The sequence below is a fragment of the Podarcis liolepis genome, assembly GCF_965112155.1.
Source record: "Podarcis liolepis genome assembly, chromosome: 3".
NCBI lineage: Eukaryota > Metazoa > Chordata > Lepidosauria > Squamata > Lacertidae > Podarcis > Podarcis liolepis.
In genome coordinates this window covers 14,213,753-14,239,034 of record NC_139557.1, presented here as the reverse complement: position 1 = coordinate 14,239,034, position 25,282 = coordinate 14,213,753, and the positions used below count along the sequence as shown (strand labels likewise).

The following is a 25,282-nucleotide window of genomic DNA, read 5'->3' as shown; positions in this document are numbered from 1 at the left end:
CTTAACCCAAGGTACTATTTCTGGGTTAGCAGAGTCTGTAACCTGAAGCGTATGTAACCTGAAGCGTACCACTGTATTGGTTTTAGCTGAATCATTATTATTTTTATTATATTATGTTGGTTGTAACTGGATTCTATTCTATTCTATTCTATTCTATTGGTTTTAGCTGTATTATTATTATTATTATAGTTTATTGGTTTTAGCTGGATCATTATTTTTATTATATTGGTTTTAACTGGATTATTATTATTTTTATTTATTTTATTTTGTATTATATCAGTTTTAGCTGCATTATCATTATTTTATTTATCAGTTTTTGCTGCATTATTTTATTATTATTATTATTATTATTATTATTATTATTATTATTATTATTATTATTATCTCAAACCCCCCCCACCCTCCAATATCTCTCCTTTTGCCTCCGTTTCCCAAACCTCCCCCAATCCTGCCCCCGCCTTCTCCTTCCGCCCCATCTCGGCCTCCAAAGGTCCTCTTTTTTTTTTTTTTTTTTGAGCGAGCACCAACCAGCGGTGTCCCCGCCTCATCCCTCCGCGGTGCCCCGCGCAAAGCCTTCCCCCCGGCAACCGCGTCCGCCTCCCCTTCCCTTCCTGCCCGCCTGGCGTTCCCCCTCGCTCCGCCTCCTCTCGGCGTCGCCCTGACCCGCCGTGGAAGATGGCGCTGAGCGGCCAGGTCGGTGCCTATGGGGGGTGGGGGGTGGAGAAAGACTTTGAACCCGGCCTCCTGCCGGCGTGGGGAGGGGTGGTCCCTAGGGGAGAAGGAAGGGGGTCGTGCCTGGGGGGCAGCAGCAGCACAGCCCCGTGGGGAGCGAGGGTGGGTTTGTGGGTGTCTTGTGGGGTGGGGTGGGGGGAGGAAGGGAAGTGTTGCCCCCCCAACCGACCGACCACGTCCCTGTGGGATGCTTCAAAGGGGTCTGAAGGCAGGGCTTGGCTATGGGGGGTGGGAAGGCCGGGGGTGGGGTTTGGGGGCACGACCCCTGGGTGGCTATAGGGTGCGTTGCAAGGGAGGGGGTGGGGGCCAGGTGAGCCAAGGGGGGGGGAGGGTAATGGTGGTTTGGCCAGGTAAGGTGTTGCACAAGGAAGGGGGGGGGGGTCTGAAGATCAGGGGGAAAGACAGGGTAGCTTTTGTTAAAAATCAATCCATCAACTTGAGAGGCAGCTTTCTTATATGGTTATCATGTATTTAATTATACCCCGGCTTCCCACCCCCGGCATAACTCAGGGCAGGTTACAGATTTTAAAAAATTATATTGCACCCCTAAGAAAATAGGAAAAACAGGAATTGAAAGACCACGAAGCATGATATTGCTAAGGGAATCGATTTTGCTATTTGTACGTCACATAGGAACACTGTTAGATACTCAGGTAAAGGTAAAGAGTCATGGGTTCAAATTCCCCGTGAAGCTTGCTATCTGCTACGTGACCTGAGACCCAGACCACATCCATAGATAAAGGTACCCCTGACCGTTAGGTCCAGTCGCGGACGACTCTGGGGTTGCGGCGCTCATCTCGCTTTATTGGCCGAGGGAGCCGGCGTACAGCTTCCGGGACATGTGGCCAGCATGACTAAGCCACTTCTGGCGAGCCAGAGCAGCGCATGGAAACGCTGTTTACTTTCCCGCTGGAGCGGTACCTATTTATCTACGTGCACTTTGACGTGCTTTCGAACTGCTAGGTTGGCAGGAGCAGGGACCGAGCAATGGGAGCTCACCCTGTCGCGGGGATTTGAACCGCCGACCTTCTGGTGGGCAAGTCCTAGGCTCTGTGATTTAACCCACAGCGCCACCTGCATCCCAGAAACTCAGGTATATAAGCTAATCACCAAACGGCACTTCAAACCTAGGTGACGGTAGCCACAATGGTATGTCTACGTGCCATTTCCCCACCACCGATGGAGTTTGTTATGATTATTTTATTTCTATACCATTTTGTGTTTTAAAGAAAAAACTCAAAGCTGTTTGCAACACATTGAAACGTCAGATAAAACAATCCAGAGTAAAACAAATTCAAGGAAAATATTTGAGACCCTTCTCTTAAGTGACATTTTGCTTTCCCCATATTTATTTACCACTTAATTTATATGGCTGCCCCATAGCAGAAGTACTCTAGGAAGCCAGTGTGGTGTAGTGGTTTGAGTGTCAGACTAGGACCTGGGAGATCGGGGTTCAAATCCCCACTCGGTCATGAGGAGGGCAAACCATGTACTGTTTGGAGGAAAAGGCAACATATAAGCTCTTCTGCTTATCTGCTTAGGAAAGCTGGAGGGCCCAGCCAGATGGAGATGTCAGTCGCCAGACTGGCATCTAGAGATCTCTACGTGGTTGCAGTTGGACCCGTGCCAGTCGCAAAACACATTTGGTGTCTGGCTAATTTCTAACATTAGCCAGGGTGGAAAATCCTGTAGTGAATAGGAAGCTATCAGGATCGGATGCGGGGGAAGATATTCGAATGCTGGCCTCCGGGGGAAGAGATATAGTTAGAATTTTGTGCTGTGCATAAGCAGATTTTGTCACTGCTAGTACAGTGGTGCCCCGCAAGACGAATGCCTCGCAAGACGGAAAACTCGCTAGACGAAAGAGTTTTCCGTTTTGGAGGTGCTTCGCAAAACGTATGGGCTTGCTTCGCAAGACGACAATGTCTTGCGAGTTCCTGCTGGTTTTTCCCCCTCCCCCCCTTTTTCTAAGCCGCTAAGCCGCTTATCAGCTGATCCGATCAGCAGATAAGCCGCTAATAGCGCTAATCCGCTAATCCGTCAATGGGCTTGCTTCGCAAGACGAAAAAACCGCTAGACGAAGAGAATCACAGAACGGATTCTTTTCGTCTTGCGAGGCACCACTGTATGTTCAACTTCAGTAGTTATCAGTGTCAGCTCCAGCCTGCCTTACCTAGAGCAGAGGTGCTGAAACAGTTTTCCGGTGGTCTACAAGATCTATTCAGCTGGTCTGTGGAAAGGTTGTGGAACAGCTGGGAATAGCTGTACTTGGTTCTGCACTGATTTCTCCCTCATTTGACCAGGGTCTGGTTTTAAAACAGGGCCCTGATCCAGGGCCTGTGATTTTTTTAATAATAGCTTTGACTATGGTACCAGTAGCTGAAGGAATATGTTTTATATTTCTTTATCCATCACATTAGAAAGGCAAGACTACAGTTATTAAAATACAAGCTGAGTTAGGGATGTGCTTTGATTTATAGAACAAAAAATGTTTATTAAGCAGTCAACTGAGAACCCCCCCTTCTAGTGATCAATGGAAAAAATAAGCTCATGATCCACTAATCTAGAGACAACTCTGCCTCCTTTTAATAGCCACAATTCTTTCATTTGTGCAGTCTCAAGAACATACCCTTCAGGGTGTGAACATGGCTCTGTGATCTTCATTTTTTGTCTTTAAGAAACAGCCAGACTGCTTTGGACAAAATTACAGGAGGCATAAGTATCTTGAGCAATCGCCCCACCACAGGATACAAAATAAAGATAGAATGAATCTTTGATTCTTAGTTTGGTGCACTAGATATTCCAACAGAACCGCTATCCAGCGATGGGGAAAAAGTGCCATTGAGATTGTCAAAGACAAAAATACATGATTGATCATTTATGTAGATTCCTAAGGCAGCGTACAAGGTAGCATTTACTAGATGCTTTGCTTTATTTCTTAAGCCAACACTGAAGTTCCCTAACTGCTGCATCTCAGGACTTCTTGGCTGTCATGAATGTCCCACAGTGTTTTTGGCCAAATAAGCAAAGCAGGCCACACATTGATATGATTTCTACAATGGTTAGGAAGGAGGTGATGGGGGAGGGAATTAATGGTGTCTCCTTTGTTACTGGTGACTCATTCTTTGTTAGCCAGCCTGTTAAGCTGCTCTTCCCCCAACAGCTGATGGATCCTGCTGGCGTCATATCAACCCTACAGATAACTTTTGCTGGTATGACCAGCTACTTTACTGAAGACCTAGTCATTTCTTTGAATAGGGAATTGGCGTGTGTGGTTGACACAATAACACCGATGTAAAACTGACAGCTGAAAAGGGGTGCCTAGAAGCATGAAGTCAATTAAAAGCGAAAGATAAGAAGCTCAGCTGAAAGGTTTTTTTTAATTATTATTTATTAGCAGATTTATACCCATCCCTTCTAATGCCTTTACATTGCTCAGGGCAACTAACAGCAAGCCAATAAAAACACAAAATCATCTTAAAAGCTAACAACATGCAGTTATTGCATGCTCTAAATTGTACCTTTATTTAGCTTTTTACTGTGCTTCGAAACATAATATTGATGCTTCTTTCATTCTACTGGATGTGCTTGTATTGGAGCAGAAGTTAAAATGTGGCTCATCTGTATTGCTTGCTGATATCCTTGCTAAGAGTATAGGATGAGCTTATTTACATTCTTAAGCAGGAGTGCCTTCAAGATTGCCGAACAGAGATTAGTTATATGTTAATTATTTAGAGATCCAAAGTAAGTGCTCTTGATTTGTAAATATAAAATGCATCAGTGGACTAAGAAGATTGTAATGTATTTTTAACTGATTAGCAAGTCTGGAATCCCTACATTAATTGCTTTATATTAAAAATGTATAAATTGTACTTTATCCAGAAATGAATAACACAGACGTAACAATGCGGCAAAAATAGGGGGATAAAGCTAGTCAACCATCTAAAAATATAATCTAAAATGCCGTGGCATAGAAAAAAAGTTTTTGCCTGGCGCTGAAACCCAATATTGCATTGGTTCTATGTGTCCTTCGCATGGGAGGGTATTCCATGGTTGGCATGCCACTGCAGAGAAGGCAGTGGAGTGAATTCTCTCTTTTTTTCAAAGATTTTATTGATTTTCCACATTTTTAAACAAACAAACAAACACAAATCCTAACTAAACTTAGTCCAATATTAATATCATAGTTAAATGACTTCCTCAAATTCCCTTGACTGAATTCCATTATATATCATTGTAACAGTTTTCCAAAACAGTTTCTCATAAAATTAACTTACTCCTTAACATCTTTGTCTCTTTTCATCTTAACTTTAAACATATTGTTTTGAAATTTCACATATTTAAATCCTTAGCCTATCTGTTATTTGGCAAGTGTTTCTATTTAATTTATCTTAGCATATTTAGATAAATAGTCTTTGAATTTTTTCCATTCTTCCTGCTCCTCCTCCTGGTCACGGATTCTTCCGGTCAGGTTGGCTAGCTCCGAAAAGTCCATCATCTTCATCTGCAAATTCCTCCACTGTTCCCCGCGTTTTCCCATTTTTGGCTAATAAAATTCGAGCTGCAGTTGTGGCATACAAAAACAGTCTAACATCTTTTTTGGGCAATTCCAAACCTATTATTCCAAGAAGAAAGGCCTCTGGTTTCTTAACAAATGTATATTTCAACATTTTTTTCAACTCATTATAAATCTTCTCTGAGAAGTCTTTCACCTTGGGACAGGTCCACCACATATGATAGAAGGTACCCTCCTTTTGGAGTGAATTCTCAGTGGAGGGCTGTGCTGTTTTCTCTTCTGCTTAATGTTGGGTTTTTGCATGAAGCACCTGCACTAGAGAGCAATAGGAAGGGGAAGGGAAACCCGGCGTAAGAGTAATACCGCCCTCTACTTCCCCGGGTTCTTTGCATTGGCCGCAGAACTCTGCAAAGCGAGGAATCAGTGGCTAACAAGTAAAATCAGAATTTATGGACCCTTGCTAAAGGATCAGAAAAAACTGAATATCTTTCCTTCCAAATATCTAAGAGGCTAAAATACTACTATTTTTCATTAGCAGGGACATGGGGGAGGGTTGGCTGGAAAAGGCAGAAAGCTTCCCCCACCCTGCTAGATACTGCCTAGTTAAGAAATACAGTCAAACCTTGGTTGTCAAATGTAATCCATTTCGGAAGACGATTTGACTTCCGAAATGTTCAAAAACTGAAAGCAGAAGCCTCAATACAATAGAGAAACTCAAAACAGAAGCGGCATCGGACATTCGGTTTCCAAAAATCTTTCAAAAACCAGAGCAGTTACTTCCGGGTTTTCAGCATTTGGGAGCCGGAAGGTACGATAACAGAGGCGCTTGGGAACCGAGGTTTGACTGTACAGTGATACCTCTGGTTAAGTACTTAATTCATTCCGGAGGTCTGTTCTTAACCTGAAACTGTTCTTAACCTGAAGCACCACTTTAGCTAATGGGGCCTCCTGCTGCCGCTGCACTGTCGCTGCATGATTTCTGTAACCTGAAGCGTATGTAACCCGAGGTACCACTGTATTACTGAAGGTCGTCGTGTTTTTATGTAAACTGCTTATGTTTATTACAGTAAGTAGTATAATAAAATAGAACTAACTAAATAAAAAACCTGCCTAATGCCAACATTTTTGAACTCTTGCTATTAATGAAAAATGCTAGATCCACACAGTCTAGCTTACAGTAATGGAGAGAGTTCTATGTGCTTTATAGTTTTTACAGAGCAGGATTATTTTGTCATTTAAATGATAATTAGGGTATTCATTTCCCATTACCTTTGATATCCTTTTCCCGGCAGGCAATTAACGTGCGGTTATGTTCTTCATAGGTTTCGGAAAGGAAGAAGATGCCCAGTAATGCTGTTCTCTTGGAATCCAAATCCTCACCCATCAACCTTCTAAATGAAATGCAACAGCTGCGTCTCCTAGGACACCTTTGTGATGTGACTGTCAGCGTGGAATATCAAGGGGTCAAGGCAGACTTTGTTGCTCACAAAGCTGTCCTGGCGGCAACCAGCAAGTTTTTTAAAGAGGTGTTTCTCAATGAAAAGTGCATGGACGGACTAAGGACAAATGTACTATTGAACGAGGTCCAGGTAGCGGACTTTGCATCTTTTCTGGAGTTTGTGTATACTGCCAGGGTAGAGGTAGAAGAAGACCGGGTTCAACGCATGCTGGAAATGGCCGAGAAGCTAAAGTGCTTGGACTTGTCGGAAACCTGCTTTCAGCTCAAGAAGCAGATGCTGGAATCAGTGTTGTTGGAGTTGCAGAATTTTTCCGAGTCGCAGGATGCGGCGGAGGACAGCGGTTCCCAGCCAGGCAGCTTGCTTGAGCCAAGGGCAGTCGCTGAGACGCCGGGGGACAACACGGAGCGTGTTGCAGATTCTCCTCTCGGCAGACCCAGGGACGGCGAGGGCCTTGAGGCTCCCGCCGCTAAATTAAAGGAGAAGTTAGACAAGAAGAAAGAAGCCTTGAAGACGTCCTGCGCCAAGATCAGGAGAGCCAGTGGAAGACTGGCTGGCAGAAAGGTGTTTGTGGAGATCCCCAAGAAAAAGTACACGAGGCGTCTTCGAGAGCAGCAAAAGTACGCGGAGGCTGTGGCCGAGGAGAGTCGGCTCTCCAAAGACCACGGCATCCCTAAGGAAGGGGAGGAGAAGAAAGATGAAGAAGAAGAGGAGAAAGGACAAGTGGTGAGCGTCGTGAAATCTGAAAGCAAAGGGTGCGATGGCGCCGACGACCTGGAGGAAAACCTGACTAAACTGGAGGACGATAAAAAGAACCGTGGCGGCAACTTCACCTGCAGCACCTGCGAGAGAGAGTTCCTGTACGAGAAGAGCTTTCTGAAGCACATCAGGCACAGCCACGGGATCGCGGCCGAAGTCATTTACCGTTGCGAAACCTGCAGCCAGACTTTTGCCAACCGGTGCAACCTCAAAAGCCACGAGCGCCACGTCCACAGCAGCGAGCGCCACTTCCCTTGCGAGCTCTGTGGTAAGAAGTTCAAGAGGAAGAAGGACGTCAAGAGGCACATTCTGCAGGTTCATGAGGGTGGTGGGGAGCGTCATCACTGCCTACAATGTGGAAAGGGTTTGAGCTCCAAAACGGCCTTGCGGCTTCATGAAAGGACACATACAGGCGACAAGCCTTATGGGTGCACAGAGTGTGAGGCTAAGTTTTCTCAGCCTTCGGCACTTAAAACACACATGAGGTATGGACACACTTAACTGGCCTTCTTAGTTAAATCTCTGGGCAAAGAAAGGAAAAGGTAGCGTTCCTCCAAGGCTGCTTGCCGGTGGTCAAATAAGAAAGCAGGGTTTTATGAGTAGAGTTTACCATATTTTTTGCTCTATAAGACTCACTTTTTCCCTCCTAAAAAGTAAAGGGAAATGTATGGAGCGAATGCAGGCTGCGCAGCTATCCCAGAAGCCAGAACAGCAGGAGGGATTGCTGCTTTCACTGCGCAGCGATCCCTCTTGCTGTTCTGGCTTCTGAGATTCAGAATATTTTTTTTCTTGTTTTCCTCCTCCAAAAACTAGGTGCATCTTGTGGTCTGGTGCGTCTTATAGAGCGAAAAATACGGTACTCGTGAAATGTTTGGTGGTGTTTGCTCTTTGCTTTCGAAGAAAAAGTTTGAGACTGTCGTGCAGATGGCACCAAATCACAGGCTCGGACTCCTATTGAGTTGCCTTTAAAAGAGTTGGGAGTAAATTGAAGCCTTTAGAGGAGAACTGGGAAAGATAGTCTTGATTTCATCACACCGATACTCAGAATTGTAGTTAAAACAAGTGGCAAAAAAGACTTCAAACAATCCAGTCTGACCTTTGCCAGCTAATTTGGATAAAACGCATTACAGTGGTTCATGATATGAGTCCTTGAGAGTAATAATGGTAACTTGAATGCTTTCTACCTCCACATATAGAGCATTCAAATTCAATGGGAGGTGGCAGGTTCTGGGAATTGAAATTGAATTCTGCAGTCATTGTTTCAGGTGTTACTTGAGCACAAACAGTAGCATAATCCTTTGGTTCCAGACAGGACCTCTCTTTCTCCCACTCATCTTCTGAAACTTTTTGCGATACACTTGACAGCAAAACTTCATCGCTGTTGCTGGGTCAGTTTGCCCCTTGAAAAATTCAACGCCATGTGTGCTCTTCAGCTGGGAATGTCATGGGCAAATATTTTCTCTTGATGAAAGCCAAAGGTCTCCTGAAGCTTTCTCAGGGCTACTTTCAGTGCCCAGCATCATCAAGAAAAGAGCCACAGGGACCTTTGCGGTCTCAAATATCCGGTAGTAGAAGTGGCACTTCTTTGCTAGACAAGAACTTTGAATTCTTTGACTCTATTATTGTTCACTAGATGGGCTTACTGCTTTCAATTCTCCCCACTGTGAAACAGCTTTTGAAACCTGCAGAGTGAGGAATTGAGTCCTTCCCTATGACTTATCTTTCTTTTTAGATAGAACCTGCTGAAAAATATCTTTTGTGTGTGTGTATCTGTGGGGTGGGGAGTCTCTATAAAACACAGAAAAGAAACTATGGGCTTGCAGGGCCCCTAGATACTTCAGGTTCAATTCTTAGTTCAGATATTTGGGATGGAATTCATGTTTGATTAGTAGGGTGAAGTTCCTTCATTGTTATCGTGCATCATGCGACAGTAATATTTTTAGTGGTATGTTTTGTAAAAACTGTATGGGCTTGTAGAGGGTGATCTCTAGCCCATCTTTTGGTATGTTGAAAAATTTTGCTGTCTCCTTGAGGAGCCAGGAATATCAACAATTATAGAGCGGTGTTTGGTCCTAGCAGGAAAAAAACCCAGGGTGTGCAGGTAAGGACATAAGCTTGTGATTAATTTTATATGTGTTAGTGTTTTAAGTTGAGGGAATGAAATCCAAAAGGTAACTGTTCTAAGGCTTCCACAAGCAAAACATCTCTCTCCTCTGCACACACAGTTTTGAAAGCCAAAATATTTGTGATCCAGGGAAACACTTCTGGATCCCTCTCCCCGCCCCGGGGGATCCAGTTTTACTGGAAATACGTTGTCGTTCCTGTTGATCTAAGATTGTAGGTAGCTTTACACAAAACAAGAAAAAAATACATTCTTTAGTATAAATAAGTACAAATAGTATCTGAAAATTACAGCTTTTTTGTTTTAGTCTAATTTAAAGCATCTAATTTTTTGGTTCTGCTTCTATTTTACCTTACTTTCCATTGCCTTACCATTATTGCTGGCTGGGCCCAAAAGACAGCAAACATGCAGGAGACTGCTTCTGTTCAGCTGGGAGCCCCATACACTAGCATATGCTGTGCACTTGGCTTTCGGGGGGGGGGGCAGGGGAGAGAGAAAGAGTCCCATCCATAGATAGGCAAAGACATCCTCAAGAAAGAAAGTGCCCACCACTAGTTACTGCTTAGTAAAGAGGCAGAACAAGTGACTATGATGAAGTGCTGTAGTTGTGTTGATTTGTATTATTTTCTCATTTCAGAATCCATACTGGCGAAAAGCCTTTCGTTTGTGGCGATTGTGGAGCAAAATTCACGCAGAATCACATGCTGATCTATCATAAAAGATGCCACACAGGTATAAAAGTATTGCTCTTTTTGTGCTTTGTACTCTTTCACTCAGTGTGTCTGATTTCCTGTACATCTGAGAGTTTGGCCACATTGTTCCCAAAGAGCAAGTAATTTGGGACAGGTGAGCAGTTTCTGTCTTCGCTCCAAAGTGTTGCAGGTTTATTCTGTGATGCTACACTGGTGCAAGGTATCCCCTTAGACAATTATTGCTGGACCAGTAGCTGTTAAAAAGAAGCGAGGGGAGAGTTAAAACTGCCAATGCACTGTTTGGCTGAAGTGTATCTTGGCTCTCTAGATCCCTAGCCTTGTTCCAAATCTTATTGTTAGCGGCTTAAACTAACCTCTTCACCTTTATTGTGTCCTCTAGGGGAACGACCTTTCATGTGTGAAACGTGTGGGAAGAGCTTTGCCTCTAAGGAGTATCTGAAACACCACAACCGAATCCACACAGGGTCTAAGCCATTTAAATGTGAAGTTTGCTTCCGAACATTTGCACAGAGGAATTCGCTGTATCAGCACATAAAAGTTCATACAGGTAGGAAGGCAAAAGGGTCAAGCTGAGGGCGGGACAGGGAGCCTCCTGCTTGCAAAATTTTGGTGTGAACGCGGGTGGCGCTATGGGTTAAACCACAGAGCCTAGGACTTGCCGATCAGAAGGTCGGCGGTTCAAATCCCTGCTCCTGCCAACCTAGCAGTTCGAAAGCACGTCAAAGTGCAAGTAGATAAATAGGTACCACTCCAGCGGGAAGGTAAACGGCATTTCCGTGCGCTGCTCTGGTTCGCCAGAAGTGGCTTAGTCATGCTGGCCACATAACCTGGAAGCTGTGCACCGGCTCCCTCGGCCAATAAAGCAAGATGAGCGCCGCAACCCAAGTCTGTCACGACTGGACCTAATGGTCAGGGGTCCCTTTAACTTTAAAAAGAGGGGCTCTTACCAGTTCACTGTATACAGTGGTACCTCGGGTTAAGTACTTAATTCGTTCCGGAGGTCCGTACTTAACCTGAAACTGTTCTCAACCTGAAGCACCACTTTAGCTAATGGGGCCTTCTGCTGCTGCCGCGCCACCAGAGCACGATTTCTGTTCTTATCCTGAAGCAAAGTTCTTAACCTGAAGCACTATTTCTGGGTTAGCGGAGTCTGTAACCTGAAGCGTATGTAACCTGAGGTACCACTGTACAAACGTTTAGTTTCGCTGGTGATTCTGTTTTATAAAACATATGGCAAAAGCTGATTCGAGAAAGGATTATAACAGATCTCTGCTGAAATACACCCCCTGGCTCAGTCATTCTCTTGCACTCAGATTTGTTTTTTGGTCATGTGTTTCATCACTAAGGAGACGTTGCTAACTCTCCTCACCTTTAGTAATCTTGTCACTAAACTCTGTTTCCTCCAGTTGGTTTGCCGTGTTTAGCTTTGACTTCCCCACCCAATTCTTTCCTGAGGAAATTTTACTCTTTGGAACAGCACCTTCAAGTATATTACCGGGGGTGGGGGTGACCTGAAAGTGAGCATTTTCCACCATTGTCCCTGCACTCTTGAAAGCCCATCCCTCTGCCATATGTGATAGATCATGCAGCAGTTGTTCCAGGTGTCTTCTAAAGACATATCTTTTCCCCAGGCTTTTCCTAACCTATAAAATATTGGAACCTGTTATTACGGAATTACAGTGGTACCTCGGAAGTCGAACGGAATTGGTTCCGGAAGTCTGTTGGACTTCCGAAACATTTGGAAACCCAGGCGCAGCTTCCGGTTGGCTGCAGGAAGCTCCTGCAGCCAATCGGAAGCCGCGTCGGACATTCGGGTTCCAAAGAACGTTCGAAAACCGGAACGTTCACCTCCGGTTCTGCAACGTTTGGGGACCAAGGTACAACAGTACTGTTTTTCAAAATACAGACATAAAGACAGTGAAACAGTCTCTCTCTCTTTAGGATATTGTACTTTTGTGTACCACTTTTTAAAATATTAAGCGGTTCAGAAATGCTTCCGATTACATCATTGTGCTTTCCGATTATCCTCTTCCCTGGCCTTCTCTGATCAGAGTAAGGACATCCAAGTTTCTGTTTGCCAGGTCGCCAGCCTGTAGGAAACTTTCTGCTTTAGCCATGCCCATGTCGTGTTATTCTTGGGCCTTTCCTAAGCAAGGCTTCCGTGTCAGCGTCCAGTTAGAAACTGGTATCTAACGACATTGTTCAGATCCTACATAAACCAGCTTCAGCCTGCAAAGTGCCTTGCAGACTCGAATTCATTTCATGTTTTTGAGGACGGTTGTTTATACCTGGGGAAACCTGCCTGCACCAGTGAGTTGTCTGTTGGCCTTTGACCTATAATTTAAAATCCCAAGTCTGGGAGTTCCTGAGGCCACACTGAAACCCTCTATGTCAGGTCTTCATCTTTACAATAGGAATAAGAGAGGATTGGACGTTATTCTGCATGTTGCTAATGCAGTTAGGATCACGATTAGTAATTAAAGATTTCTTTCCAGTTAGTGCTTTCAGCTCTGGTGAAAATAATTCTTTCCTTGAGCTATTTGCGTCTACCATCATAATGACTTTTTAGTTGGTCTTTCCTATTCTTAGCTTAAGCCTCTTGTTTGTTTTCATATTCCATCTCCCTCTTTCTTTTCCTTCCAGGTTAATATTAATATTTCTCTGCTTTTGTTTTCTCTTCACTTGCTACATTTTCCTCTTTATGATTTCTTTTACCTACTTTCAAATGTATTCCTTCTCTACCTCCTGTTTATTTTTCATCTCTGATTTTTCCATTTTGTCCCCTGTTGGTTGTTAAACCCTGTGTCTTTCTCTATTCTATTCTATTCTATTCTATTCTATTCTATTCTATTCTATTCTATTCTATTCTATTCTATGTTGTGCTTTTTTTTCTTTATTGCTCCTTAACTATGGAACTCTCTACTAGCTAATGTTTGTGTAGTTCATTCTCCTTTTTTAAAAGCACAGCATACTAATTTATTTTAGCAGGCCTATGCTTAATCATTCTTGACCTCTAAATTTCTAGCATTATTTTTAGTTTAAATTAGATTGTATTCCTGCTCAGTAAGGCTTGTCGTCCTATGTGTTTTGAACAATACTTAGTTCCCACAGGTACTTCACAAATAAAGTATAATAATGCCGTTCATTTTACAAACGTATCTGACAGTAAATTCTGCTGGAGGACAGAATAACTGTCTGTTTGGTGTACCAGTAGATAGATTTAAAAAACAAAGTATAATTGATTCCAGGCTTTTATTAATACAAAAGCATGAAAACATTTTATCCCATGTTCAGCTCAGTTCAGTGTTAAGTTGGGAATACACAATTGAAGTTCATGACACATTCCTATCATCAGAAGTTCTGACTTGTACTCTTGAGGTCATTGTATTCTGGCTGATCTTAAGTTGTATTTGGTGCAGCTACAAAGGGACGCAGGTGGCACTGTGGTCTAGGGCTTGCCAATCGGAAGGTCGGCAGTTTGAATCCCCGCGATGGGGTGAGCTCCTGTTGCTCGGTCCCAGCTCTTGCCAAATTAGCAGTTTGAAAGCACATCAAAGTGCAAGTAGATAAATAGGTGCCGCTCCAGTGGGAAGGTAAACAGCGTTTCCGTGCGCTGCTCTGGTTCGCCAGAAGCGGCTTAGTCATGCTGGCCATATGACCCAGAAGCTGTACACTGGCTCCCTCGGCCAGTAAAGCGAGATGAGTGCTGCAACCCCAGAGTTGTCCACGACTGGACCTAATGGTCAGGGGTACATTTACCTTTACCTTACAAAGGTGAAGATCTTGCAGGTATTCCTTAGTGGTTTCTTCCTTCACTTAAAGGTAAAGTTAAAGGGACCTCTGACCAATAGGTCCAGTTGTGGCCGACTCTGGGGTTGCAGTGCTCATCTCGTTTTACTGGCCGAGGGAGCCGGCGTACAGCTTCCAGGTCATGCGGCCAGCATGACTAAGCCACTTCTGGCAAACCAGAGCAGCACACGGAAGCGCCGTTTACCTTCCTGCCGGAGCGATACCTATTTATCTACTTGCACTTTGACGTGCTTTCGAACTGCTAGGTTGGCAGGAGCAGGGACCGAGCAACGGGAGCTCACCCCGTCGCGGGGATTCGAACCACGACCTTCTGATTGGCAAGTCCTAGGCTCTGTGGTTTAACCCACTGCCACCTGCGTCCCTCTTCCTTCACTTGGTTGCTGTCAAAGTCTGCAAGAGCAGCCCTTTTGCATGCAGTCAAATAGCAATAGTAACCATGTGCTCTGCTTATAGGTGAGCGTCCCTACTGTTGTGATCAGTGCGGCAAACAGTTCACCCAGCTCAATGCCCTGCAACGCCACCATCGGATTCACACAGGGGAGAAACCGTTTATGTGCAATGCTTGTGGCCGGACATTTACCGACAAATCTACTCTTCGGCGGCACACCTCTGTAAGGAAATTTTGATTTTCTGTTTCCTAACAAGCCATGTAACTTAAGGGTGCGGCGGGTTTAGCCCTCCAGATGTTGCTGACTACAACTCCCATCATCCCAGGCTGTTGGGTCACGCTGGCTGCAGCTGGTGAATGATTTGAGTCCCACAGCACCTAGAAGGCCAGAGGTTCTCTATCCCCAATGTAAATGTGGTAGTTACTGGCAGAGATGGAAAACATTGTGTAAACCCCACATAGCATGGCTCCACCTGAAGTTGGAGCATTGAATTGGGGCAGGTGTCCTCAAACTTGGCCCTCCAGGCCTACAACTCCCATGATCCCTAGCTAGCAGGACTAGTGGTCAGGGATGATGGGAATTGTAGTCTCAAAACATCTGGAGGGTTGAGGTTGAGGAAGCCTGAATTAGAGCCTTAGGTGGCTGGCTGTTTTATTCATAGGGAGTGAGCAGAAAAATTCTTTGGCTAATCCTAAGCTAGGACCGTTCCCATTTTCCTGCATTTAAGAACTGAATTATTGAGTATGGGGTGTTGGAGATGGCTACCAAATCAGATTTCATGAATGCCTTGGCAGTTTAGACCTCTGTGCCCTTGCAGAGTTTCAGCATTGACACATTCAAGCAAATACCTGAACATGCCTGTGGCTGCGTGTCAGTTTTTCCATGGTACTCAAGCGGCTGGGAAGTGATTCCTATTAGGGCCTCAGTTGTACACTCTAATTTGTGCAGCCAGAAAGCCCAAACGCTGTTCCTTGCCTTTATTAAACAGTGAAAACAAGTTACTAATATATAATGAGAAAATGCAGGTTTGGTCTTGCATTTTTGATCTTATTATAAACTCTTCTTGTACTTGTGGTTTTTTTAAAAAATTCCCTCACAACTTCATAACTTGCAAGGGCTACATCCTCTATTCTGCCTACATTTTAATTGCTCCCAGCCATTGTTTATAAGAGAAACAGGTTTAGGTTGTTGGAGCTAGTAATAATAATAATTTATAATTGTAATAATTTATTTGTACCGCGCCCATTTAGCTGGGTTTTCCCTCATTGCTGAATATGAACTTGCAAGAGTCCTCTAATGCTATAGCAGGCCAAGAAATAGCATGTGCAGTTTTAGATAAAATAAACAAAAATAAAATAAGTCTGAAATGCCTCTCAACTTCATTGGAGGCGCAGAGGTGGCTTCTTCCCTGCCTGAGTCCTGGGCAGTGTGGGCTCTGAAGCCTTAGACAGCAGTTTGAGAAGCGGCTCAGGATCGCAATACCTCAAGGACTGCCTCTTTCCATATGAATCTACCTGGACCCTGAGATCATCTTCTGAGGCCCTCCTTCATGTGCCTCCTCCTCGAGGGGTTTGGAGGGTAGCAACACGAGAACGGGGCCTTCTCTGCAGTGGCTCCCCGTCTGTGGAATGCTCTCCTCAGGGAGGTTTGCCTGGTGCCTTCACTATACATCTTTAGGCGCCAGACAAAAATGTTTTAACCAGGCCTTTGCCGAACTTGATCTACATCAAGGGTCAGCAAACTTTTTCAGCAGGGGGCCAGTCCACTGTCCTTCAGACCTTGTGGGGTGGCGGACTATACAGTGGTGCCCCGCAAGACGAATGCCTCGCAAGACGGAAAACTCGCTAGACGAAAGGGTTTTCCGTTTTGGAGGTGCTTCGCAAAACGAATTTCCTATGGGCTTGCTTCGCAAGACGACAATGTCTTGCGAGTTCCTGCTGGGTTTTTTTGCCTCCCCCCCTTTTTCTAAGCCGCTAAACCGCTTATCAGCTGATCCGATCAGCAGATAAGCTGCTAAAAGCCGCTAATCCGCTAATCCTTCAATGGGCTTGCTTCGCAAGACGAAAAAACCGCTAGACGAAGAGAATCACAGAACGGATTCTTTTCGTCTTGCGAGGCACCACTGTATTTTGGGAAAAAAATATGAACTAAATCCTAGGCCCCATAAATAACCCAGAGATGCATTTTAAATAAAAGGACACATTCTACTCCTGTAAAAACACCAGGCAGGCCCCACAAATAATGCAGAGATGCATTTTATATAAAAGCACACATTCAACTCATCTAAAAACACACTGATTCCCGGACTGTCCATGGGCCAGATTTAGAAGGTGATTGGGCTGGATCCGGCCCCTGGGCCTTAGTTTGCCTACCCATGATTCTTATACCTTTTTTAAAATGCTGGCTTTTTGGGGGGGGGGAGGGTTATCGGGTTATTGTTGTTTTGATTTTATGTATTTTATATTTTATGTGAACCGCCCTGAGACCTTTGGGTATAGGGCGGTATTGAAATTAAATAAATAAGAGGAAGAAGAATCAGTATTCAGAGCAAATTGAAGTTGCTGTAGACTGTAATGTGTGCCAGTGGTGAATTTTTCATGTTTGTGGTCCCCCCCCCCCCCCAGATTCATGATAAAAACACACCTTGGAAGTCTTTCCTTGTGGTTGTTGAAGGAGCGTCTAAGAATGATGAGGATCATAAAACAGAGGCAGACTATAACGTGGCTCGTTCCAAAATATCCGAGAAGCTGCTGTCGTTCTCTGAAAACGGGCACTATCAGGGACTGACGGCTATCCAAGGAAACATGACTGCGCTGCATGAAAATGGAACGTCCGCAGTGACGGACTGCAAATCAAAGGGCGCTGCAGGGTCTCCGGAAACCGCCGTAGCTACAACTTTGCATGATCTCACAGTGTTGCACACCCAGACTGACTCATTTCAGCCTCCACTTTACACCTTGGTGACTATAGAATAGCACTTGCTACAAAGAAGGAAACTCCAGCTGGGGATAATCTCTGAAATACTGTAGTACGCAGTATCCATGATCCATGTAAAGAAGAAGAAAGGGTTACTATGATCTTAATATCCTGGATTCTCTCAAAACCATTACGTCTCGAGTTGTCTTTCAACTGAAGGATTCTGTCTCATCCCATTTGTTAAAGAGAAAATTATTCTCTCTTTCGTATGCCGTCTCTGTAATTTTGAAGTAGATTTCAGATTACAGAGTCAGTGCAAAAAAGCGAAGTTTTAATCCAGATTTCTCCTTTCCTTCAGCAGAATGGTTTCTTTGGAGAGATTGTTTTCCCTCTGAAAGGAGACTCGTTCTGTGCTGGTGGTGTTTAAAATCTCTTAATCGACACTGATTTTACATTGTATGGAAACGAACATGAGATCGTGTAGCACAATCTCTCTGGGCCCAATAGGAAATGCAGTTTTAATAAATTGCTGGTGCTGTGTTTTTAAACATTGGGGCATGCCTGACCCTGTTCTTTCAAGCTCTTGGATAAGTTATTTTGGGAGATGTTTGGAAAACCAGGTTGGTAAAAGTGCTGGAGCGCCACTTCAGTTCATATGCTAAATCCGTACATCAGATAGATTGTTCTACACAACTTGGAAGTGGATTTCAGAGTAGCGTTGCTGGATTTTGTTCAGAATTTGTGGAGGGATTTCACAAGCTTTTTAAAGTTACTCCATGGTCCAACCTTCCTCCTAAGTACCTGGCACTTGGTGAATCTTTTCTCTGTACTCCTTCCTGTCTCCTCAGTCCCACCTACAAACTCACTGTCTTTTAATGGTCTCACCAGTCTATTCTGTCATATGCACACACACCCAAAGCCACACGTGTATCTTCAGCTTCAGTTATAGAAATACCCTCATTTCCATACATTCCCTGTACAGATAGGGTCTTCACAAAGTGTTGCATTTCTAAATTTCTCTTCTTTGCCCAGAGGACCTTAGTATTTTCCCCAGCCTCTTGTGATCCCAGTGCCCCACATATGGAGGTTGTGTGCTGGCCACGAGACAAGGAGTTCTGCCACTTTATAAATTTATTGGCAGCATACTTCTAAAACAAATTGCTCCAAAGTAAAGAATGCGGGGCTGCAAATCACCTGTTGTGGCTCCCCAGTCCTCTTCCTCTTTGTGCTACAGCTGGTAAAATATTCTTTGTTCAGGTTTCCGGCAACGGTTTCATTATCTGGGTGAGTACGCTTCTGGTTTTTGTACTTGCTATAATGTTTGTCCCAAAGGCTACAGAATGTACTGGAAAATTAAAATTATAACCTGAACTGGCATTCAGAGTAATGGCTAGCAGCCGTTTAAAAGCTCATTGAGATTTCCAAGTTCAGCTTCTAAAGGCTTTGCAAAATGTGTTGCATGAAAAGAGAGTACACTTTTAGCAGACATAGTTGGAAGTCGAAGCGAAGCAACTGCCAAAATTTTAAGAAATGCATGTTTCTTTTAAAATGTTGATTTCCTTATCATAGGGTTGAAGGAAGTGAAGAATCAATTTGTTTTTGCTAAAAACACATCAATACTGTGCCTTCCTACTTTTAAATTCAGGAAAAATGAAGTGCCAAATCCAAAACTTATTTAAGTTCCGACATTCCACTGGATTCCAGCAGAACTTGCTGTGCAACTGTTAGGAGTAATTGTAATTTATTGAATATGTCACCCAGCCCGTTAAAGCACTGGCTAATGGGATCAGTTTTTCAACCACTCTCTGTGTCCTGAGATAAAATCAAGTTCAGTGTGTTTTAGCTTAGACAGTGTTATAACCGGACATGGTTTTATAAAACACAACTGAGTATGTTAACTACTTCTTTCAAACTGCTGTGATTTCACTCTCTTTATGGATTCATTTTGATGCATTTTTCCTTTTCAAGAATGATTGCAATGGTAAATTAAGCCTGAGCTTAACAGATCCTTTTAAGTCATGGTCTTCCCTGCTCTGGCTTACCTGTAGAATTGGCCCTGCACCCATTCACAATACTAGTAGTGACAAAGTACTGTTATTTCCAAAGGAAGAGACTTGTTTCAGAAAAGTAATCCAAGTATGTAACAGCAAATTATTTTCTCAAGGTAATGATGGACTCAGTTTGTCAGTGTAAAGTGCTTTGGGTCACTTATTCTTCAAGGCTGATTTACTCCTATAGAAGATCTGATCCTTTTCATGTTGCTGTATGTTTTAGCAAAGTTATACTCTGGGTTCACGCTTGGCCTTTTCTAAAGCTTTTTTCATTTAAAAAATGAATGGTTTTTGTTCAAAATCACTCGGAGGGGGAAAACATCCAGGCTAACTTTGGTACAGGTATCACAAACAGGTAACTTAAGATCCTGCTTTCATATTTTACTTGTTGAAAGGCAATGCAATAAAAGATCAGTCCAACTATGTATCAGTTTTGTTTTGTTTGTAAAACCCCTTAGTAGGAGTTTTTTTTACCATTTACTCCTTGTTTATTTTAATTCACTAAAAGGGGTCTGTTTTAGAAAGACTGGAAGAGCTTATATTTAAATATTTATTTTCTAATCCATGTGCTCCATTTTGACGTTAGAATTTTAACGACCAATTACAAAAGAATTTGTAGTAAATATTTAAATCCTTATGTTAGTAAATATAGGTTGGGATTTTTATTTTTACTCTCCAGAGATGTGAAAGTGGGTTCACTTGTATGAACTGGTAAACCCCATTAAAAGATTTTTTTCAAATAGTACTGTCTTTGTTGTGACTCTTTTGGGGAGAGAAAACACACTTTACTTGAAGACTGCAGAGTTCTATCATGATATCTCTGCTCACTCCTCTGGATCACAGTAATGTGTGTGCAGAATAAGGTTCGTATTTAACTGATTTATTTCAGCCCCATTAAGATACATAAATACATAACGCAGCATATATAGGTGTGCAAAACCAGGATGAAACATCAATATGGATTAGCTAAACTGCAGAGCTTTCCAAACTGTGTGTCGCGACACGTTAGTGTGTTGGCTGCATGTGTAGGTGTGTTGCACAAACACTCCTCAAGCTCCTCCCAGGGCTGGTAAGGGCCTAGTTTAACCTCCAGTTTGCTAGTAAAACTGAATTACTGTGTCATGAAATGATGCATGTCCAAAAAGTGTGTCATCAACTGGAAAAGTTTGTAAAGGTTGAAGAGTAATCCTAAACATCTGTACCAGTTCTACAAGGTCTTGCCCATTCAAGCATCGCGATGGGATGAGCTCCCGTTGCTCTGTCCCAGCTCCTGCCAACCTAGCAGTCTGAAAGCACACCAGTGCAAGTAGATAAATCGGTACCACTGCGGGAGGAAGGTAAACGGTGTTTCCATGCTCTCTGGCTTCTGTCACGGTGTCCCATTGCACCAGTTTAATCATGCTGGCCTCGTGACCCGGAAGCTGTGGACAAACGCTGGCCCCCTTGTACTGAAAGCAAGATGAGCGCCGCAACCCCATAGTCACCTTTGACTGCACTTAACCGTCCAGGGGTCCTTTACCTTACTTTTTACTATAAGTCTGTCACAAACATCACACTTCAGATGGCCAAAGCTAACTTCTATAATGTAAATGGAGGCGGGTACAGGTTTACCAACCCTGATATAAAGGACATAAATCTTTTTTGTTCTGTAGCCCTTGGTGAAAACTCACTGGGCAGGTGTTGGGGCTGAATAAAAACACACACATTTTGTTGTTACAGTGGGCAACACACTCTTTAATGACAATTCTCATGATAAAATAGCAACGCAAAAAGCCGAAAGCCTCATATCCAGCCACAGCCCCTGTCAGTTAAGGACCAAACCCAGACCCCTGGTGGCTGCAGCCATTATGGTAGTATTTTCCAGCTGTTGAGTCAAGTGCAAAGACAAGACAAAGCTTTGTCATTTCTCCGCATCTTGTTACAAAACAAAGCAGCCCTACAGCGCCTCTACAACATCAGCGATGAATGAATCTTCTGTTACACATTCACTATAGTTTCATAGATTCCTAAACCACAATACTACGTATGAACATACGATGGCCGTTGGTCTATGTTTACATACAGGGAAATCGGAAATAGCTCCTTACCATCGCGGGTAGTCTGTGAGGATTAAAGCAACAGAGGGGAATTTCGTTTGAAACATTTCTTGAGCTAGACAGAGGAAGCTGCAGCTGAAAACCACGAGCCTGGAAATCTGGGCTGGTGCCAAGAGTCAATTATCTGCACACCATCAGGCAGACAATTGATGGGCTTAGCATCAGTCACAGTCTGGGGAGAAGGGGTTGGAGCTGCAACCCTCTCCACTGGCCCCCCAACCAGTGACTGACACTACAAAATTGACTACACCAACCATGTGATTGTTGACTAAATGCACAGGCAGCGTGGGAAGCCATGGGGTGTGGATGGGGACAGGGACAAGAAGGTTCCTCGTGTGGCAGTGTTTTGATCTGCACCAAATAGTCAGAGGAACTTGCTTTTGTGTGCATATTACCCACACAGAACGAGAGCCATTTACTTAAAGTAAGCTCCACAGACAACAACAAGACTAGTGTGGGGTTTGTGTGTCTTGCGGTAATACCGTAACCTCTTACAAGGACCGGAAGAAGCACATTTGAACAAGTAACACAACACAGACAAATGATGGTTCAGTGCCTGCACACAGAAGCCTGTAGCGGCGGAAAAGTGTGGTTTTCGGAGACATGATTAAAAAAGGGTGTGCCACAATTTAAAGAACAATTAGGTCTGTCTGAGAAAGAAAAATAGAAATCTACATATATATTTTATTACATTTACAGCTGGTCTTTCTGTGAGGAGGGAACCCCAGCTGGGCACTGATTCACTCCAAACCTTAACTCAGGGCTGCCATACACCTGGAATTTCCTGGACATAGCTGATATTCGTCTGTTGAAAATGGCGTCTCCGCGTTCCATATCCCAAGTATTGTTTTTTGGGCGTTCCCCTCCCCGCCCCCCAAAAAAGATAAAAATATTTTTGGGGATTTTGCGGGCAAAAGCTCAGCAACTCTGCCTCCACCGCTCGCCAGCCCAAATCTCAACAACTTTGCCCCCCCCCCAAAAAAAGCTCAAAAACTTTTGTGTCCAGATTTATATGGCAACCCTAGCTGAGCTTCAACAGGTTGCTACATCACATACCTCAAGACTAGGAATGGGAAATGTGATTCTTCCAGATGTTGGTACACAGCCAATGATCAGAGATGACGGATAGCTGGAGTTCAACAGCACTGGCAGGGCCACAGGTCCTCCACTCCTACCATAGCCAGACCATGGATATAGTATTTGCACAACCATGCATAGCCTTTGCAAAAAACACTTGTTCATTCCCCACCTAGATAGGAGCCTCTCTCTCCTCTCGCCATCAGCTACTCGGCACTGACCCCCTGCAACCGCTGATTCACGCCTGCATTCCACAAAAGGCCATCTGGCAAAAGCTTGCGGCCGTTTCCCAGCAGAAAGACACAGCGGGTTGGATCCAGACCAGGCTGGTTGCGCTAAAGTCTCCCTGAAATCCAGGTAAAAAGTCAAGTCTTTATTCAATTGAGTCCTTCAATGGGAAGGAAGTTCTACGAACCTAGCCTGGAACCAACCCGGCAGGAGGGTAGCAGTTAATGGGAAAATCAGTGGCAATGAACTCTTTTGAACAGGTCAACTGATAGCTGAACTGCTAAAGTAGGCCAGTAGCAAATTACTAAGGCTATATACACATACACACTTTGCAAAATATACAGCAAGCTGGGTTCAGATTTGGGCAGAATGAGACAAGAAGAGTAGACTGCATCCCTCTGCACTGCAGGCGATAGGGGGTGCCATTTATTTTATTTATTTTTAACCCTAGCCCAGCAGGCAGGAAGATTCTAACCCAGGCTGTTTGGCTAGCACACTTTGCTTGCAGAGAATTTATACAGTGGGAAACCCCACCCCTACCTGCAACCGTAAGCCCATTCAATCATGCCATTCCCTTTATTCAGCTGCACCTGTAGAGCAGCTCTGGAAAAGCACACTGGCTCTTCTCTATGGAAAGGCTGACAGCATTTTTCAACCTTGATTTTTTTATTCTGGTAGTTCTACATGCTACAAAGCACACGCCCAGAGACACACATATGCACACGGCATATAGAAAAAACCACAGGCTTTCCACCAGCACGACTGAAAACGCACCAGAACTCACAATTTCACACACACACACACATGCACACACTCCTGAAAGAGCAGTCTAAAATACAGCTGGCTTATGACTACCGGTGTGTCATAAACAATATATACACTCTCATGGATCAAAGGTGTAGAACAGGCATAGGCAAACTCGGCCCTCCAGATGTTTTGGGACTACAACTCCCATCATCCCTGACCACTGGTCCTGTTAGCTAGGGATGATGTGAGTTGTAGTCCCAAAACATCTTGCGGACCGAGTTTGCCTATGCCTGGTGTAGAAGCTCCCAGTTTGGAAAAGAAAATGTCGCCACAGAAAGGGAGGGGGGGAAATCTGCTTGTTAGTCACTTTAAAAAATGGTAGTATTCACCCCCCTCCCCCCCCTTTTGAAGTGACTCATAGTGTTTATGTTTCTGGACCCCACAACTACCCTGACTGAAACTTCCACAGGGCACCTCCAACACACATAGGTTTGTGTGAAAGCCAGAACTGTATCACTATCACTGCGTACGTTCAGATCTTTTCAGACTACTGATGCGCGTGGATTGCATCAGCGCTGCTGATCATAATTGGTCAAGCAGGAAGAAGCAAGGAAAGAGCAGGGCAAACGCTTCGAGAATTGAACCACTGTCAGTAGTCGCAAATTATGTAACTAACATTTAGAAGAAACCCTTCCGATTCATTCATGTCGTCCAGATAGACAGACGTTCCCCCTGCAAGTTGTGTAATCATTTCGGCTAAGGTCAAATTTGCATTCCAGATGGTTCATACTCTTGCTTGTTTTTGAGCCAGAGGAGGCTTAATATAGATACACTTTGGATCCCTGCATATACTTACAAAGCAGTAAACCCCACTGAAGCCGATGGGACTTGACTCAACAGGAATAGGATTGCAATAGGCAGGGATCACAGATTTTGTCATCTCAGCGTTTGTGACTCGGCCACATTTCCTAAGCAGGAATGGAAATCACACTGAAAACAACACAATTTGATATAATATGTGTCTATTAATGCAAAAGAAATCTCTGAAGGGCCCAAATAAATTTTAGTTGATGAACTCATTTGTCCAAAAATAACCATACTCTTGGAGGGAGACTCACAGTAAGTGTGCCTAAATTTCAGGTTGGCTAGCATTTCATGTCAACAGACTGGATTTATAAGACACAATGAATAAGTCGAGAGAGAAAGTCCAATTGAACACAGGGGGCTTCCTTCTAAGTAATGATGCCTTGCACTGTAAGGCAGCAATCCTATGGACAGTGATGCGGGGAATGCTGATCTCAGAGGGTCTTACTTGCAAGTAAATATGCATAGATCAGGCCGCATTTAGAAGGAAAACAAAAACACGAGGGCTTGAAAATATATATAGTTCATGTCCATAGTTACACCGAACGAGCCACAACAGGGTACTAAACAAGACACCAGTCAGTTAAGCTAGAAGCATAGATCCAAGTATCCCATAGTGGTCCTTGGCCACAACACAGTATATACTTCAGCAGACATGACACGTGCCACAAATTGTACTGACAATTCACTTGAGGTCCCCGTCAGTGTCTTCCTGAATGGATTTCTTAATGCGAAGCAACATGGTCGTCAGCCACTGATCCAAGCGAGATATTGAATCAAACTCCTTAACCTAATTGGAAGAGGG

General features: G+C 43.9%; 2 protein-coding genes and 1 long non-coding RNA gene across 4 annotated transcripts in view; 2 read left to right on the top strand and 1 right to left on the bottom strand.

Annotated features, from left to right (window-relative positions):
• Positions 1 to 25,282, top strand: part of LOC310702359 — a 76,171-nt gene that overhangs the window by 41,029 nt on the left and 9,860 nt on the right. The window lies entirely within an intron of this gene.
• On the top strand, positions 575 to 22,531 carry LOC310702327 (GDNF-inducible zinc finger protein 1-like). Its single transcript, XM_083493770.1, has 6 exons — positions 575 to 693; positions 6,571 to 7,949; positions 10,224 to 10,318; positions 10,679 to 10,846; positions 14,563 to 14,720; positions 17,123 to 22,531. Exons 1-6 carry the CDS (start codon positions 676 to 678, stop codon positions 17,471 to 17,473), a joined length of 2,169 nt encoding a protein of 722 aa, XP_083349896.1. The 5' UTR covers positions 575 to 675; the 3' UTR covers positions 17,474 to 22,531.
• LOC310702348 (beta-soluble NSF attachment protein) overlaps positions 21,171 to 25,282 on the bottom strand; it is a 29,629-nt gene continuing 25,517 nt past the window's right edge. Inside the window, exons 11-12 of one of the 2 annotated variants that reach the window (XM_083493829.1) lie at positions 25,160 to 25,267; positions 21,171 to 24,581 (exon numbers count right to left, since the gene is read on the bottom strand). In XM_083493829.1, coding sequence (XP_083349955.1) covers positions 25,163 to 25,267 — 105 coding nt within the window. In that variant the 3' untranslated portion in view covers positions 21,171 to 24,581; positions 25,160 to 25,162. Of the gene's footprint in view, positions 25,268 to 25,282 lie in introns of both variants that reach the window. The other variant, XM_083493828.1, reaches the window with a different exon arrangement.

What these genes read in the sequence shown, in the direction of transcription:
- LOC310702327 (XM_083493770.1), top strand. An exon ending in GCACTTAAAACACACATGAG is followed by an intron (nt 7,950 to 10,223) that starts GTATGGACACAC and finishes TTCTCATTTCAG; the next exon opens with AATCCATACTGGCGAAAAGC. An exon ending in CTCTTCGGCGGCACACCTCT is followed by an intron (nt 14,721 to 17,122) that starts GTAAGGAAATTT and finishes CCCCCCCCCCAG; the next exon opens with ATTCATGATAAAAACACACC.